We start from the raw sequence: 19306 nt of genomic DNA on the forward strand, positions 1-19306 counted from the left end.
ATCGACAAGGACGATCTTTGGCAATATGTCATCCTTCATCCTAGGAACGTGTTCTGGCCATCACATCCTCTCTCCCATTTTGGCTCTAGAAAGCGGGATTGTAGCACATTTTTGGTACAGCTTACTGTTTAAGACACAGTTAGTCAGTCGGGTATCCAAATAAGACCATAGGTAAGTTCTCTGGAAAATATATAGCCTATTCTCCTCCGTCTTTCAGAGCGCCCACGCTTCAGTACGGTACTTGACCACTATTCTTAACATTATTTTCAAACCTGTTTTTGTACCCTGAACTCTCAAAGCTGTCAAAATTTCAATCATTCTGTTAGCATTTTCATCTAGGATGCTCAAATCATCAGCATAATCTAAGTCTAGGAGTTTTACTTCCTCAATTGATTCCGTGTTTTCTCATTACGTTTGCTGTGCTCCATAGGACAAAGTCCATCAAAATGATCCATATGAATGGAGATAGAACTGGAGATAGAATGGAGATAGAACGCAACACCGCTTAACTCCTGCTTTAATAAAAACTAGCTACTATTCTCATATCCTACTTTAGCCGCAGCTATGTTATTCTGGTCCTTATTGCTAATCACTTTAATTTGTTTATCGGGTACACCATACAAGTATAGAACCATTACTGAAGCTCTTCTATTGGCTGCATCAAACGCTTGCTCCTAAGCTATAAAACTAAGGACTAAAAGGATTTGACGACTGAGCCACTTCTCAATCTAAGGGTGAAAATTTGGTCAACACATTCCTGTCCTTCCTAAAACTGTACTTTTCTTCTCTTAAAACTTTATCTACAGCATCTCTAAGTCTAAAATGTAACATCATACTAAGTAACTTGCTTCCTACAGAAATCTAGCTAGTGCCTCTGTAATTACCACTTTTACTAATATCACCTTATTTATAGAGAGGTTTACCACCATTTTTAGATAAACCATGATAAAAACTTAACCTTATTTTTATTTTTAATCCTTTTAGCACTCTCACTAATTCTTCGTCACTAAATAAATCTTCATTCACTTCCAAAGTGTCACAAACTTTTTCATTATTTTCTATTTCTTTTCCTATAGCTTTATCAGGGTTTAGCATGCTCTCAAAATATTCTGCTCATCCCTCTTAACTTTCTCCTTATCACTAATTGTGGCACCAGTCCTATCTTCAACTGGGGCACGTCCAGATTGACTTATTTCCTCTCAATTTACTAACATGCCAGTACAATACTTTATTATTATGCGCTCTAGCTGCATCTTCCAAATCCTCGGCAATTTTATCCATGGCCTTCACATTTTCACACTTCACACCTCCTCAATTCATATTATAATGCTTTCTCTACTTTCTTTGCATTCCTGTGATTTTCATATGATCTATCACTCAAATAATTCTTCTACATGCCCCTCCTCCTCTCTGCTAAACATGAAGAATTTTCACTAATACTCCTAGCGTTTCTAAAGAAGACACCGTCAGTGACTTCACTTTCCTAAAATTACCCCATCCATCTTCTACATTGTTAAATTTTAGACTCTTCTATTTAATCCATTAGATAAGGGATAAGTAAGTAAGTATGGCGGCACTAGACCGTTAAGGTCCAAACCGGCGGTGCTGATCTCCGTTTTGTGGCCCTTCAGCCAGGAAGTGCAATAGGGGGTTGGGGGCCAGCCATCCTCTACTATCGCGCACCTTTCTTGCTTACCTTCTCCAGGTTTCTCAAGGTACCCATTAAGAGCCGGGTCGACTCTGGCTGAGCTTACAGAGCCACACCACTGACCCTCGTCCCGAACCAAATAACTGGCCACGCCAGGGATTGAACCCGTGCTCCTTGGACAAAGAATTCTCAACCCAACGCACGTCCACCTAGCCAGGGCGGCTTTAAGCCAGATAAGGGATAAATGAGGGTGAAAAGATAATTTTGGGAAAAGGCATGAGCAGTTTGAAAGGACGAAGAAGTTATGATAGATGCTTTCCATTGGAATTGTATGGAGATAGTCTTACGTACTTCTTTGACTGACTGTACGTCAAACAAAAAGGTGTGAAAAGAAATGGTTTGGTCTCACTTTTATCGGGCTACATTTATCGGGTAAAAGATAATATGGCCAACCACATTAAAAGATGACCTTCAATATGGCGTAAAAGATGGCCCTGCTTTTGGGCCATCCATTCAGCGTGTGCAGCTATTTGAGCCTACGGTGGCTGGGTACGGCTGCGAGTTGTTAGTAGTAGTATGTTTAGAGGTAGGAATAATATGTGGATAAAACCCTTATTAGAAAAAAGATAAAATTTCCGTTTGATAGTCTATAATAAGTTTGTGAGATCCGAATTCGATTTCATATGTAAATACTATTTAAAATCTAGAACAGCAACTAAAATAACAATTAAATAAACCATAGAATGTATGAAAGCTAAGTCAGTTTCTTATGACCTGAATTAAGATTTTGTTTGCCATTGTTCCTTTATTTTAGCAACGTAAAATTTTGTTTCAGTCACCCATGAAGATGACCGTGCTCTAACGATTAATGAAGTACTCCAAGAAAAAAAAATATGCATATATAATTGTTGCTACTGTGATTTGAACACCACCACAATTGTGATTGAATGCTGTGAGTGTTTGGTTTTAGGTTAGTTTGGATTTCTTCTTTGTTTTTAGCGCTGAAGACGCCTTGTTTTAAATAAAATAAAAAAAAATAAAAAATTTTTAACTGAAAATAAGGAGCGACATTAAAACTTAAAACAAACAGAAATTATTGCGTATATGAAAGGGGTTGTCCCCTCCTCAACGCCTCACTCTTTACGCTAAAGTTTGACTCTGTCTTACAACTTTATTTTTTTTAAAACAAAAAAAAAATTTAGCGTAAAGAGCGAGTCGTTGAGGAGGGGAAACCCCCTTTCATATTCGGAATAATTTCTGTTCGTTTTAAGTTTTAATGACGCTCCTTACTTTCAGGGAAAAAACTTGTTTTTTTATTTAATTTCTGAACGTTTTTGAATTAATGCAGCTTTGATATTGGTTCACCGTACATGAATAATTAAAACGAAATTCGCTTATTAATTTTACCTTTTTTGGCTAAATGGCTTTCTCGAAATTTTGTTCTGACGTAACTTACGAATTAACTTAAGTAACGAACTTCTATATTCGTATGTTTTTATTACGTATGTTAGGGAGTTCGCCCGCTAGTCAATACCTCGCACTTTACTCTGAAGTTCGAATTTTGTTCGAATCAAAAACTCTGAATCACAAAGGTCGGTTAATTAGAATAGATAGCTCTTTTGAAAGTACTAAAAAAACTTTAGCGTAAAGGGCGAGGTTTTGACTAGGGGGCGAACCCCCTCATATACGCAATCATTTCTGTTCGTTTTAAGTTTTAATGTTGCTCCTTACTTTCAGTTGAAAAAAAACTTTTTTTTTTTATATTTAATTTCTGATTTTTTTTTAAATAATGCTGGTAAATCCGTCGCCCCCTTCATAGGAATGTCCCTTCCCCCAAGGAAACATCCTCCATGGGAAAATTCTCCCCCGTAACCCCTATTCCGACCCCCCCCCCCCAACAAGAAACAAATTCCTCCTGAAAACACCTGGATACTTCCCAACAACCCAAACTATATGTAAACAATGGGCAAAGTTTATAACTTGCAGCCCTTCCCCCAGGAACTTTGGGGGATTAAGTCATCCTCAAAGACTTATGAATTATATATTCGACTATGCTGGACAAAATGGCTATCTCAAAATTTGATTGGGTGACTTTGGGAAAAAAATGAGCGTAGGAGGGGGCCAAGTTGCCCTCCAATTATTTGGCCACTTAAAAAGGGTACTAGAACTTTTAATTTCTGTTCGAATGAGCCCTCTCACGGTATTCTAGGACTACTGGATCGATGCGATCACCCCTGAAAAAAAAATAAAAATAAAAAATAAACACGCATCCCTGATCTTTCTTCTGGCAAAGAATACAAAATTGTATATTTTTGCAGATAGGAGCTTTCCTTAACCCTATTCTATAATAGGATTCTTGGATACGCTGAATCTTATGGTGTGATTTTCATTAAAGTTCTATGACTTTCAGGGGTTGTTTCCCCCTTTTTTGGGAAATCAGGCAAATTCAAATTTTCTCAGGCGCGTAAGATTGGATGGGTAAGACTAAACTTCATGAAACTTATATGTTTGAAAGCATCATAAAAATCTCATTCTTATCATATAGCTATTGATATCAATCTTCTGTTTTTTAGAGTATTGGTTACTATTGAGACGGGCCGCTCCTTACTCACAGATCCTTACTCTAAACTGTTTGATAGGCGAGATATCCGCGTCGTTTTAGTTTGGATTTTTCTTCTACTGGCCCCAATCCTGTTTGTTTTCTTCATCTTGAGGTTCCTTTTTCTCTTTGTTTGTATCCAAAACAAATGAAATATGAAAAATTATATTCTTCTAAGCCTAAAATATTTGTGAGGAACCATTAATGGATACACCGACTGTAATAAGTTCCAAGCCTCTCAACTCCTCAGATTTTTAACCCCAATTCATTTCGTTCAATGTCTACTTAAAAATTGAAGCTGCTAATTCCTCGAGTGCTCTTAAAAGGTATATCTCACGAAAGAGCTAAAAGCGTGCAACACAATCTTATTGAAATATTTTCATAGATGATTTATGATAGCATCTATCATAGAGATTGATGCTGAAAAAATAAAAGAAGGTTAACCCAGTCAGCAGAAGTACATATTCCCTGCTCCCTGAACAAAACCGTGGTCTAACAACTGATTCTTAATTCAAACTTCCTCACTTGTCTTTGAGTTTCGTTTTCTAAATCCTATTGATCAAATAAAAGGTACACTAATTTGAAGAAGTTTCTAAACCCCTTAAACAAGAAGATGAACTTGCTTTATCAATCTATTCTTGCTTGCCCTTCCCTCTCCTTAACGGACATGAAACTGAATTTCTCTACTCTCAAGTGCATCGTAAGCAAATAATGGGTACTCCAACTGGTAAAAGACTCCATTCCCTCATCTCAAAGATGACCAAGGCATAACGGCCGATTATTGCTTAGATGTCTCTCCTTTCTATTAAAGTTTGAACTAGATTTTTTCTAACCTGTAGACCTCTCTCAACACTGACGTTGCCAACCCCTCAAAATTTTTAAATTGTGCACGCATGCTTGCACGTCCCTCTCCGTATTGGAAATTAAACCGAATTTTTGGTATCCTCAAATGCATCAACAGCAAATAATTTGTTCACCAACTAGCAAAAGATGTCAATCTCTTATCCCAAAAATGACCAAGGCATAAGAGCGAATTGTTGTTTGTCCCTCCCTTGTCTTACAATTTGATCTATATTTTTTTCTATAGTGTAGCGCAACTTAAGTTGTCGACCCTTGAAATTTTTCAAGTGTTTATCTTATGAACGATTTTTGTACGAAAAAATGGATCCCATATGTTTTCGTTAGCTCATCGAAAAATCATTATCCAGCACTAAAAAAAAAATATCTACCAAAATAACTGAACTTTATTACGAGCCAAAATAACAGAACTTAGTCCTCTGTGACACAGGCTGCAAAACTCCACGTCAACTCAAACACTGTAGGCTCTGGCTCAATTGCCTACAAAAAGTATCCTTTTTGGCCCCAGGCAAGCCAGAACAAGGTTTTATGCCCAATATAAACAGACGATTCCTCAAGACAATACGAACGTACATTACCAGCTTTGGCCAGAGACATCCACCGCACAGGTACATTGTAAAAAGTAAAAGAAAACAGCTGTTGCAGAAAGAAATTGATGGGCAGCCGCCCACCATTGATCACCCACTTAGAACCAAGCCAGAACAATGTTTGATGCGCACTATCAACACACATTTCAGTAAGACAAGGCAAATACACATTGCCAGCTTTGGCTACAAAACATTCACCGTACAGGGACATTGCAGAAAAAAACACATGCTACAGTAAGGAATTGAGGGACAGCTGCCCACCATGGATTGCCTGCCGAAAACCAAGCCGAAACAAGATGTCGTGCGCAGTTCAATCACTCATTTTCACAAATAAGGCAAATACACATCACCAGCATGGAATAGAAACATCTATCGCGCAGGGAAATCACAAAACAAATATTCTACAGCCAAAGAATGACGGACAGTTGCTCTTCCCTGATTACCCACTGAAAAGCAAGTTAACTTAAATTGTCATGTCCTATATAAACACACATTTTCACAAGACAAGCAAATGCATATTACCAACTTATCCCAGAGACATCCACCGCACTGGGACATTACAAAAAGAACAAATGCTACAATTAAAGAAGGATGAAAAGTCACCCACCGCTGATTGCCCGCCGAAAACTAAGCTAAAACAAAGTACCTTATATAATATACAGGAAAAACACATTTTTAACTTTGCGTGAAGACAGGCACTGAACAGGGGCAATGAAAAAAAGTCTAAAAAGTAAATGCTTTAAAAACTTTCTGAAGGCACCAAAGAGGGACATTTTTAAGCTGACTCAGAGTATTCCAGGCACGATGAGAGGTAGTCAGGGAATTGCACTCTGATTAGCAAAAGAGCTATTTATTTTCGAAATAGGATAAAAGGAGTTAAGTCGGTTGGATATCTTGAGATCATTACTGATGAGTTGTTCTCTTGTCACAAGCACTCTTGATTATTTGTGTTTGAAACTCGTTCGTAATTTGGGCTTGTAACTGCTCAAAATTTTACTATTAATTTATCTTCACCCTAGTAGGAATTCTTTGTTCTTTATTTATCTATTGAATTTTATTATTCCTAAATTCATGGCGCCAGGTATAATTAAATATCTGAAAGCTTCTGAATTTTTTGAAACCTTAAACCGTCTTTTCATTTCTAGATTTACTTACTTTCTAACAACTCAAAGACTTCAACACAGCAATGTGATTCTATGACATTCAGTCTCCTAGTATTTATTTCCATGATATGGCTGTTGCTCTGTCTCTAGTTTTCTCTGTTTACTTTTTTTCAAAAATCTTGATCTCTCCTTAGGGGGCTAGGTTTTCACCCAGCTACTAGCTCCCTCAAGTTGGAAATAAATTTAATTTGGCTGTAATGATTCCTAATTTAAACAATCGCTCTTTAATCAAAACTTGCGTCTCGAAGGAACGAATTGGTTCAGTATGCTGGGACGAAGGAGGAGTGTCCGCAGCTATGTAGGCCTCAGACGACTTGGTGTTGCAGTGAGTTGCTAGTAGTTGTAGTTGTAGGAGGAGGACTAGGGGCTTATAAATGACAGATATAGCTTTAATTTTGGATCGCATTGTAATTGGGGTGGAATGGCCTCGTCTACTTTTTTCTTGCCTTTCTTTTTCTCGTAAAATCTTTCTTAGAGACATTTTAAAGAACTTGATAGTAAATAAATAAATACACGTTCGAAAAAAGTGTGGTTCAGAGCACATCAAAATTGGCAACAATAATATTACGTGTTATATTATTATTATATATACAGTAATTTAAGTTACCCAGCAAACCTAGCCATCTGACTTGTTAATCAATTCATTGTACACTTGTGTAACTCCAGGCCAAAGTGCTGTTTTATGTGCTGGTCATTTTTTACATTGATAGCGGAAAAACCTCAATGCCCCTGCATGACAGTCAGGTAAACGGGATTCTATTTTATTTCTTTCAATTATTTATTTTTTTACATCTTAATAATTCCGATGACTTCAGGAAGTTGAGATGTGGAGGGAAGACTTGTTTAACACATCAACTATGTACAGGGTAAAGCTCCTATCTTTCTTGTGGTTAATAATAAAGGCATCAAGTTACGGATGTCTAGAAGCCTCCTAACAGAATTTTCACGTCCTTGACTACCAGAATTTTAAATTTCGCACAGTTCCTGCAATTTCTGTGTGTTTATAATAATAATAATAATAATAATTTATTACAAACCCGCTATAAAAAAGAAGCATGAAGAAGCGGAGCAAAACAAAAGAAAAGAGAAAATAAAAACGAACACAAATCAACCGAACATAATAATCTACTAAATACAAACAAATCACACTTCAACTATCAAGCAAGAAAGTCGCTGGGAAATCAAATAATAGTGCCCTGTGTTTCACGAGAGCTTGTTTTTCAAAATTCGGCATGAACTCAACAGGATCAGGTATATGATACTTTTCTAGCAGACCAGTGTTACGGAGGTAAAGTGGCAGACCAAGCAGAAACTTTAAATATTTGCAAAAGCCTGAACGGATTCGCAACATATCCGAATTCGATAGCCAATGCCAAACGGGTGAGATGTAGTGAGCAAAGGGAACAGCGACGGCACGATACAACCTAGCAAGGATATGCTTATTAAATTTAAACTTCAGGGCTGCAAGTTTAGCATACCCAGACCGAAAACCCGACAGAACCTGGTCAACAAAAAGAGCACGCGAGCTTCTGAGGTCGCTTCCATATGTGATACCTAGGTACTTCAACTTGCGGCTTGGAAGTACTACTTGCCCTGCAACGGTAACACGGGTAGCCTCGCGACGGGCAACTTCAGACGGCGCACGCGGGGGTTCAAATACAAGAAATTCTGTTTTAGCAGGGTTAATAACCAGACCAATATTAGTATAACCTCGACTTAGGAGATCGATATTAGCTTGAAGGTTACAAAGCGATGTGCTCACCAGTAATATGTCGTCTGCGTAGCACAGTAGGCTCACATCCATACATTCAGTGTTAAAACCACCGTTAATCTTTTTTGTTACCGACGAGGTTAGTGAATTGAAGAGTACAGGGCTTAAAACCGACCCTTGACGCAGTCCCCGGTGAAGCTTAATCGGTTTCGACAGGAGTTCACTACTCAACTTAACACGGATAAGGCTACTCGAATACCAGTGCCATAGGACGGCCGCTACATGTGGGTTCACACCTTGGTGCAGCAGGTTCAAAATTAACTTTGAATGAATTACCGAATCGAACGCCGCGGACACATCTACTGCACAAATTAAAAGAGTCCGTGATTGATTCTGAGCTTTCGATACTATACGCGTAAGAAGGCGATGTGCAAATGCACAACCGAGGTGGCGACGGAACCCGAATTGTCGATTGTCAATTTTACACTTTCGTAACAGCTCAGGTAACAGAAGTCTCTCTAACACTTTGCTTAATGTACTAGAAACTGTTATAGGCCTATAGCTAGAGCAGAGGTTACGATTTTTCCCTTCTTCAAGACATTAGACACAATACCTAGGGCAAACGACCTAGGGACTGCACCAGAATCAAGGCACATTTGATATAACAGCGTCAAGTGCTCAATGAGCAGAGGTGAGCCACAGCGGAGGTGTTCAGTCACAATTCCGTCGTGCCCGGGAGCCTTGCCCTTTCTCAGCTGCTTAATAACCTGGAGCACTTCGCCTATTGAGACGGTAAAATAGTTCCGTTGGCTCAAGAGGGACGCAAAAGCTCGTGAGAGCTCACTATCACTTTCGGTTGTTAGTTGGGCATGTTTAATCCCAAAAACTTCACTATAATGTTTTACCCACTGCTCCTCAGGTATGTTACTAGCAGGGTTTGTCACTGGTTTAGACTGTCTAAAAGACTTCCACATAGATACAGGATTATTTGCTGCTTCTTGGGAAGCAAGTTCGGCTTCAGCAGCTTTAAGATCACTTACAGCCTTATTATAAGTTTTTTTCGTGTTGTGGAACTCCTCAAACACTACACCTGACCTCGGCCTCGCGCAATCGCGCCATAATCTCAGCCAAAACTTAGCACGAGCTTTGGCTTGCATTACTTTAGGGGAGCGACTCCAGCCAGGCTTGCTGATTCAAGGTTTAAAACGGCGAGTGGGTCCAGAAGCCTGCTCAGCCGTTTTCATTTCATGTATAATCTCAGTACAATAAATGTCTAGTGCTACCAAATCACTCGAGCCATGCATCAAGAGCTGAAAGGGAACTTTTATCTTTCCGAGAATCTCATCACATGTCTGTTTATACTGGTCGGCGTTTATTTTATTCCCCTCAGTCTTGGTATCAGAAATTTGGGGCTTGTTCGGCCGACACGGGACGATGTTAGCCATACAGCACAATCCAAGGTAGTCAAGGACTGTGTGCTCAGGGTCCACGGTGACTGGAGCACCTAGAGAGAAATTACATAGCACTTGGTCAATGTTTGTCGTTGAACCGGAATTATGGATGTACGTATATGCATCAGTCTTTTCACAGAGATCATACCCATCTGGGATTACTGAGAAGAAGATTTCGGCGAGCTTATTTGATGGGTTCGTTAAGTCGCACTGAAAGTCACCGCAGACTAGCACTCTTCGATTGCCCAGCCTAATAAGTAAGCGCGAGAGGCGGCCACAAGCTTCCGAGAACCGTTTTTCGGAAGAGAGGGTGTTTAGGTTTATTGGTAGATAAACCGTGATCAGAACAAAACCCCCGGGGCCAGGAAAATCTACAGCGAGGAAGAACTCACACGATTCCAGCTTTTGACATTCAAGCGAACTGTCCGTTATGATAGCAGTGCCCCCACTAGGTCGACCACGGACTGAGGACCTTTTTGCTTGATGCATGAACACAGTTTTTTGATTCAACTGTTCGAAAAGACCAAAATTTTCGGAGGTGAGTAAATGTTCTTGTAAGCACACAACATTAAATTGACGGCATAGTTCTTTAACGTAGTCTAGTTTGACTGAATTGTGCCCATAGATATTTCGGCAGATGATGGAGAGAGAAGTCATTTCGTTGTAGTGGGCTTTTTCATAGCATTTCTAACTAGTGGGCATCTCATGCTGTATGAGGGTGGGTGTTGTGGCCTTCTGGGCATAGAGCACATTTAACTGTGGTGGACGTGCATGGGGACGTCCGTGATGCGACGTGGGCACCGGCGCACTTAGAACACTTCGGAGCGTTGCTGCAGGCACTAGAGAGGTGCTCGAAAGATTGACAGTTAAAACATCTCTTGGGGAGCTCTTTATAGGCCTCAGCCCGGAAGTGGGTGTAGTCTACAAATATTCCGCGTTTAATTGTCTGATCTCGCGCGAACGAGTCTTTAAATACAAGTTTCACTGTGCCAGAGGTGCCGAACCGGTGGACTTCCGTAACTTCGGAGTTCGCAGCAATAATTTCTTCCTCTGTGGTTGCTGGAGGAACGAATCTTGCCACCGCTAAAAACTTTGGTTTCCGGTAAGAAACCTTGACATCACGGACATTTTCTTTCAACATGTCTGCGAGGATTTGAGCTGAATCCGCCGTATCGAGAAAGGCAACTAACCCACCTTTTCGTTGAGTGATCTGGCGAATATGTCCTTTTCCACCGTTCTTTTCGATAAATTCCTTCTGTTTGGCACATTTGTTGGTTTGTCTCTGTGTATGTGTTTTTTTTTGCCAAGGGTGTCCTTACGAACCCTAGATATTAGTATTTCTAGGAATGTCTCACAACAAATGAAAATCGGAAGTTCTAGTCCCCAGTTTTATGGCAGAAGCTTATCAGAGGGCCACTAGTCCTGCTTTGTGGCATTTTGACGCCCCATCCCGCAAATTTTCATCTTGGCCAAAAATAATGGTTCGTTAAAACTTTAAGATAGCAATGTGATTCAAATTGTTAAAATATAAAGAACTTGCGACCGAAAGTAACTTAACAAGTGCAGCCCTGGAACTAGGACTTGAAGCTGTAAAGAACTGCCCATTTCTTATAGAATTCATAAATAAATCTTCAAAGAAACATGCCGTGGCTATACAACCTGAATCCTGAAATTTTCGCGGAATTGACCCAAACGAATTATGTTTTTTTTCGTCCAATGATCCATATGTTACTTGGGGTTGGTCCCTATTTATTTGTGTTCTCAGCTAGCGGACCAAGTTCTGCTTTCTTTTTGTAAAGGTTGTAGCTTTGTTGTAATCACGTTTTGTTTATAAATCTTCCCTATTCAAGTCATAGAAAGTTTAACTCTTGTTCTTCAAGGCCATCTACTTCAGCTAATTTTAATGTGGGAGTATGCTTCACTCACTGTCTTGAGTGTCATCAACTATTTCTGAAGATTTTTCAAATGTTGCTTAAACATTAGGTCATTTTAGCGTTTATTGAGTCATAGGTTATTTGCAGGGATACGAGAGGACTGTGGAATATGTAGCCAAAAGGGGTAAACTGCCTGAATATGGCGGTTTACCCCTTAATAAGTAAAAATAAATAGTTTAGAACACTGCTAGCACCAAAAGGAATTCGAAACCACATTTGAGTGTCCAAGACTGTTTCATAACTTGAAACCTGTCTACGTAATGCTGTTAGAGTGCAATAAAAATTGAGATCCTATCATATTACTTAAGACTAAGTCCCCTCTATAGATATCTGATCCGTCTTAAACATTAAATTTATAGCACTGCATGCATTGCATTTATTTATCTATCATCATAGCATTAGTATAGTCAGGGTTGCCACTAGGTCTACTTTTCCTCCGTAGGAAACCGGACCTGGTTTCCTACATATTAGCAGATTCTTTTGAGTTCTAACTGGCATTATTTGATTATAGAATAACTTGGCTAGTTCTCATTATTTAGTCTAGTTCTAGCGTAAAGAAATGTATAAAATATAAACTTGTTACTTAAAATATTATTTTTCTTAAGATCAGTTGAACCTTTTTTAGTTTTAAAACCATCACTTTTACCAATTTCGCCCTTTTGTCAAAGTGGTTCTTTTATTTTTGAAAAAAAATATAAAGAAAAAGTGAAAAAGAGAAGACAAAAGAAAAAATTACAACTTGAAACTTTATTTAAGCTCTATGACTGACTTTATGAATATCCGGTATGATAATCCTAGGCTAGATGGCATTAGAAATTTTTCTTCACGGAGACGAGCTTGAATTCCCTCTCGTTTCAGTTTCCGATACTCTTTAGGCCTGTATTAAACTGTACCGTTTTAGCTCCTTTTTTTTTAGAAAAAAGTTTCAACCAATTTTTTAATGTTCAAATGCTGAATCTTTCAGCCAATATAAGCTCAAATAGGAACTAACGCCGGATCGAGAAAGAACAGATATCACCATCTGCCGCTACCTTTTTCGAATAAATATGACCGAAACTACGAATTTTTCCACTTCAAAATTGTTTGTTTTTACTAAAACGATAAAAGGCTATAATTTTGTTTTTAGATGACTAAATGTCCCGTAGACTAGCCCACTAAATGTAACCTCTTATTTTTTGCTGTTTTAATCGTTTTTTTTTTGGCTTGATAATGTGCGTTTTGATGTTATTACTCCCTTGTTATTTATGTACATGTTTTTTTTTCAGGGAAGAAGAACTATACAATTGTGAGATGGCTTTAAAGTTTTGTATTAGCGATGTGAAGTTTTATAATATGAGAATTATGTCTGTCCAATAAATTAGACTGATGAATTAGTTGAATTTAGTAAGCTGAGTATTGTAAATTTTTTTTATTATTTTGTAAATTAGATTAATGTGAGCTCAAAGTGGAAGTTGTTTGAATGAATATCCTGCACGCCTTTTGATTATTTTTATACGGGATGGTGGGTACAAATGTCTGGCGGGAATGGAGGGGAAAGAACAACTCTTTTGCTGGTAATACTCTTCATATGGTTGGTTTCGGTCAATCAAATTATGCTGTGAGATATTTTTAGTTAATAATTCCCGAAAATTTATGGGGAAGGGCAAAATAAATTATTTAAATGTGGAGAGGGGGTTAATTCGTTGTTGTTGTCAATATGTTCAATGAAAATACCGAAAAAGCCATTTTTAAATGGGAATTACCCCCCCCCCCAAAAAAAAAAAAAAGAAAGTGTATTTCACAAAATCTAGGAAAGGGCAAAAGATTTAGACAGGGGGCCTGCCCCTCCTGTCCCACCCTCAATTGTTTCAACTCTTGCTTATCAAGGCAGTGAAAAGTAAACCGACATTTACCAATAGAAACTGAAACTCTAATTGACTGTTTTGTCATAAAATCATATGCATAAAGAAAGAATTTTCTTCTTCTGCTGGTTTTCAATTCACGTTTACTCATCAAAATCATCGGCATCGAAGTTACACCATCAAATTCAGCTTGTCTGATAATACACGGAGTTGGGATTTCAAGCTCCTATTCGAAATTACGATTATATTATTTTTAATCAACGCAATTAACGCTAAATCAATCCAATAAAGTTGACTTAACAAAGATCGGTAATTCCCCAATGTATTAAACTTACCCCGGAGGTTATCATATAGGACGGATAGTCGTAAAAGTGGTCAATCTCCAATTCTTAGTTCTTGCTTAATTTGCTTAAGGCAAAACTGACCCAAGCATAAAGCGATGCAATTTTCAATAATGGTCCAACAGTGATAGGATCCTTGGCCCATGATCCATCCATTCCTCACATTCTTCCCTCCATACCCGCCTCTATCCTAGATCAAAACATTCTGAAGAAAGTATTTCATGACATGTTTTAGATTCAACTAGAATTTTTACCCCGGATGGGGTGTGTACATCGTCGAGTGGGGTATCTGCTCAAAATAGGGGGGGGGGGGGGCTCAAAATAGGTTAATCCAATAAACTTGCGTTAGGTTTAATTAACGCAAACTTGCGTTAATTAAGTAAATTACACTACTTTAGACTACATTAGGGGGGGGGGCGCCCCCTGGATCTGGGGGGGCGCCCCCTGGATCTGCCACTGGTCTGCTATGACGTGGTGGGTCATTAATATTATGTCTATTATTTTTGTTTCTCTTTCTTCTTTGTCGTGTCTTTCCTTGATTGATCATTTATTTATTTCGTTACATATTTCTTTAGTTGTTTTATCTGTGCAACACGAGTTTGTCTTAAAGTTGGTGTATATGGGTTTCTGGGGGAAAAAAATCAAACCTAAAAACGGACCTAAATTTAATGATGAAATCAAACTTGAAGTGAATATAAAGTAAGTCTAATAAATTTAGCTTCTCATAAGGGTTATAGGGCGTTTGAGGAGCGGCAAAACCCTCCTGTTAGCGGATAAATTTATTTTAAAAATTTGATAGTTCTGTGATACTTGAAACCGTCACACTTGTGACTATTTTTAAACGCACTCCAAACAGTTACACTCGTGACTGTTTTGAAAAGGATTAAAATTGAATAAAAGCGAATTTATTTGAACAAAAATTTGAAAAAGACAAATTTAGTGGAACAAAAGTTAAAAATATCGAAACTATTTGAACAAAAACTTGAAAACTCGAAATTATATGGACAAAAATTTAATGAAAATCTGTGAAAACTTTAAGACAAAATTGGAAAAATTAAATATCATCGAAATCTTTATAACGAAAATGGTAAATAGTTAACATTTGGGAACTTCTTTTAAAAAGACTAGAATTCATGTTTTTCAATGTTTCGTCGAGTTTATTTCAGTTCTTTCGATTTTTGTGGAGCGAAATCCCAGATTTTTAATTTTTGTGGCAAAGTTTTAAAATACGTAGTTTTTAGATGGGAAATTTCTTGCCATTTAAAATTTTTGCCGAAGTCACAATTTCCAAATTTCGTTGAGCAAAAACACCGAATTTCAATTTTTATCATGCGTAAATCAAAGCTTTTCAAATTTTTTTAGATCATTTTTTTTCTTTGGATCCTTGTTGTAGAGTTTTCAATTGTTACATACTTTGTGGTTGAAATTCGCAAAAGTTCAACTTTGTGAGAGTATTTCATTTTTCAAGTTTTACTCTTTGAATAATTTCGTTTTTCCGATTTTTTGTAGTGATCGTAGATTTTCATTTTTGTCGAAGAAACTCACGGATATAAGATTTGCATCGAGCCTACTTTGTTGAGGGTGGGAGAGGGTGTGTGTACAAAATCCATCCTAAATCAATAATTTTGCCTTAGCAAAAATAATTGTTTATAAAATAAATTTCTTCATTTTTGCGTCAAACGTTGTATTTAAATTGTTTGTAAGAACAGTTTATTGTAAATCACTTTTTTTTAACAGGGCAATGTTTTCCGAATGTTTTAGAGCGTTTCTAATAAAGCCATCTTTATCTGTTGTTTCCTGTTTGCTTGAATTCTTTGATCAAAGTCCCCCTTACAATGAATTATCGATTCAGATCGTTCGTATTCACGCTACAACATCATGCGTCCATCCTTAACAACTCTCCATCCACTCTAGGGGCTCTATCCGACCTAGTCCCTAGATTTTTATTTTCATCAGCATAAACTTCCGCAAGTGTTTAATCTGATTATAAAGAAAATCGAGGAGGAAACATATGTCACTTTCGGTCGTTTAATCAGCCATTGTCCTCTCAGTTCATCCTAGATGGTTTCTCACGCTTCTATATGACCGATGATAAGCAACTAGTTGTGTTTTTCTAAAGGCTGCTGCTACCACAAATGAGTTATTCTAAGACCAAGCCGCCAGTAGTGGGGCCATAGGGCTTCCGATGACATACCCTCCCTTTTTCCGACAACATGCCCTCCCTTTTCCCATAGGATTCAAAGTAATGCCCTCTGACGTCATGTGACACACCTGTACAATGCGGTCAGCTGTTTCTAGGCGACATTCCCGCCCTTGGCAAGATTAGGTGACACACCCCTTTATTTTTCTACAGCATGCATATCCCTTTTTCCATAGGATTCCGAGCACATGCCCTCTGACGTCACGGCATCTATAGGGAAAATAGCATTGGATTTCAAGCGCACAGATAGGGAAAATAACATTGAATTTTAAACGCAGCCCTCTGACGTTACGCGACGCGCCTGTTTCTAGGTGAAAATTCCCGTGTTGTTTCTGGATTTCCAGGTGTTTCAACTGCTCGGAATATGGTCCGTATAATACACAAGATTTAATAATAACCACCTAGCCCCTTACCCCCGTTTCTAGCGCAAGTTAGGCCACGCGACACACCCATTGCCCTAAAAGGGCCGAGATAAGTGGAGCCACCAACCCATCGCACCTGCAGGGTGCAGTCATCTGTTCTATTAAAGGGAATACACATGGCAAGACTCCATGATGCACCCATCTGGAATCCAATGACGTCATATGACTTACCCCGTTTCAAACAGACAGGTCTAATATGCATGACGCAATTTTGCGAAACCCTAAGGAACCCATGGGGGAATCCCCGCTTGTAGCACATACCTTACGTAATGATTGTGCAACAGTGTCATGTAAAACTTTTTTCATTAAATTAATGGCGGCACGCACTTTATGTAATGATTGCGCATCCACCACTGCCAGATAATATCATTTCGACATTTTTCGCCAAAAACCCTCGACATTTTCTTTTTCAGCGTTTCTTTTTTTTTCGCCCAAAACCCCCAAAGCTTTTCCCCCATAATTTAATGGCGACACATACTTTACGTAATGATTGCGCATCCAGCACTGCCAGATAATACCATTTGAGATTTTTCGCCCAAAATCCTTTCTTTTTCCGGCGTCTCGTTTTTTCGCTCGAAACACGATTCATTTTTTCTAGAGTTCTTGACCCCGCCAGGACTCGAAAGGTCATTCCCACCACACACACACCACAAACACACACACACATACACACATACACACGCACACACATACACACACACACACAGACACCACACACACACACAGACACCACATACACACACAGACACACACACACATATACACACACACACATACACACACAGACACACACACACATAAAAAAACACACACACAAACACACACACACACACCACAAACACACCACACACCCAACACACACTACACACACACACACCCACACACACGCGCGCGCGCGCGCGCGCGCTGGTATGTGTGTGTATGCGTGACTTACCAATTCACTTTTCTTTGACATGGAGGGTTTGAGAGGAAAAGGGAGATGAGAGGCAAAAGAGGATTTGTGTGACCCTTTTAGGTTTGATGTAGAAAACAACGCTAGAAACATGTTCAGAAGAAGGATAGCTTTCAAATGATGTGCTGTTTCATAAGCTTTGACAAAAAAATGAAGGACCTCATTTGGGATACCTCTAGACTACCGCCATAACAGAAAAAACATAAAATGTAATTGAATATAGACATGCCATACCTCATTTGAAAGCTCCTGACATAACGATTTTAAATGTCCAAGCCTTATTCAATAGTTTGGCAAGGAAAACTTCCCCATTTAAGATATATCTTACTATAACGAATCTTTCTCCGAATTTTCATTTTTCTTGTTTTGACATGGAGGGTTAGAGAGGAAAGGGGAAATGGGAGGCAAGAGAGGATTTGTGTGGCCCTTTTAGGTTTGATGCAGAAAACAACACCAGAAACATGTTCAGAAGAAGGAGAGCTTTCAAATGATGTGCTGTTTGATAAGCTTTGACAAAAAATTAAAGACCTCATTTGGGCTACCTCTAGTACCTCCATAACAGTAAAAAAATATATAATTGAATATAGTCATGCAACAACTCATTTGAAAGCTCCTGATATAAAGATTTTAAATATATAAGTCTTATCCAATAGTTTTTTAACCAAATTTGAATTTGCCATGCTGTTCTTTGGGAGGTACTTACATTCAGAGGCAGTGGCGGATCCAGGGGAGGGGTGAGGAGGCGTGGGCCCCCCTAACATAGTCTAAAGTAGTGTAATTTACTTAATTAACGCAGGTTTGCGTTTAAACTTGCTTGCTAAACTAATCTAGCAAAATAGGGTACATCAATAGGCCTGACAATTAAAATATTTTGTTGTTGAATACAGTCATGTAACACCTCATTTGAAAGGTTCTGACAAAGTAATCTCAAATAACAATGTAAAATTCTATGAAGTAAAGAATTTTAGGAATTAATTTCAAGTTCACGCTTACATTTTTACTTTTAAGTAAAATATCAAAAAGCAAAATATTCAAAAACTTTGTATCATTTGACAGCTGTAAGTGTTAGCAGTTTTTTTTATAAGGATAATTTTTATTTTTAGAACTATAGGGTTAGCGATTTTAGGTCAGGGTTGATAAACCCGGAGATGGGAGCCAGGAGATAAAAGTACATGCCTCCACTCCTTCTCCCTCTAGAGGATCCTGACCTTTAAAAATATATGTGTTATAAAGGTGAAACCTTGCAAAATAGATCTTCTGCTAAAATGAAGTACAAAAAAATTGTTTTCAGCTTCACAATTTCTTCTCATTCCCAATTTATAAGGTTTTAAAGATATGCAAATACATTTCCTAAATTTTGAAAAAAAACAAAAACACTGATATGGCTTGAAATTCTGGCCTATTCAAATAACAGGAATTGCATTTTCAGAACTGAAGCCAGAGAAAAAGAAACTGAAAAAAGAAAAGAAAAAAAGTTGCTTTAGGTATAGACCTGCCATGTAGGCAAATTTCAGGACCCTCTAGAGGTAGGCTTAGAAGGAGGGAAGGTAGGTATTTCAAAATACCTTCCTGGGACATACTTTGGTAAATTTTAGCCCC

The 19306-nt window shown here is 38.3% G+C and overlaps 2 protein-coding genes across 3 annotated transcripts in view; both read left to right on the top strand.

The window, feature by feature from the left end:
• TyrRS-m (Tyrosine--tRNA ligase, mitochondrial) overlaps nt 1-13343 on the top strand; it is a 47579-nt gene extending 34236 nt beyond the window's left edge. The window contains exon 11 of the mRNA XM_089086251.1: nt 13217-13343. Within this exon, the coding sequence (XP_088942377.1) occupies nt 13217-13251 (35 nt within the window). The 3' untranslated portion in view covers nt 13252-13343. The remainder of the gene's footprint in view (nt 1-13216) is intronic.
• Nucleotides 13344-18681: 5338 nt separating this feature from the next.
• The window catches only part of LOC148954328 (integrator complex subunit 15), a 55867-nt gene continuing 55242 nt past the window's right edge, over nt 18682-19306 (top strand). Inside the window, exon 1 of one of the 2 annotated variants that reach the window (XM_089087027.1) lies at nt 18682-18765. The gene's annotated coding sequence lies outside the window, so the exon portion shown is untranslated. Of the gene's footprint in view, nt 18766-18900; nt 19292-19306 lie in introns of those variants that run through there. The other variant, XM_089087029.1, reaches the window with a different exon arrangement.

This window comes from Artemia sp. Qi Xiang Cuo, chromosome 3 (assembly GCF_049724085.1).
Source record: "Artemia sp. Qi Xiang Cuo chromosome 3, ASM4972408v1, whole genome shotgun sequence".
Taxonomy (NCBI): domain Eukaryota; kingdom Metazoa; phylum Arthropoda; class Branchiopoda; order Anostraca; family Artemiidae; genus Artemia; species Artemia sp. Qi Xiang Cuo.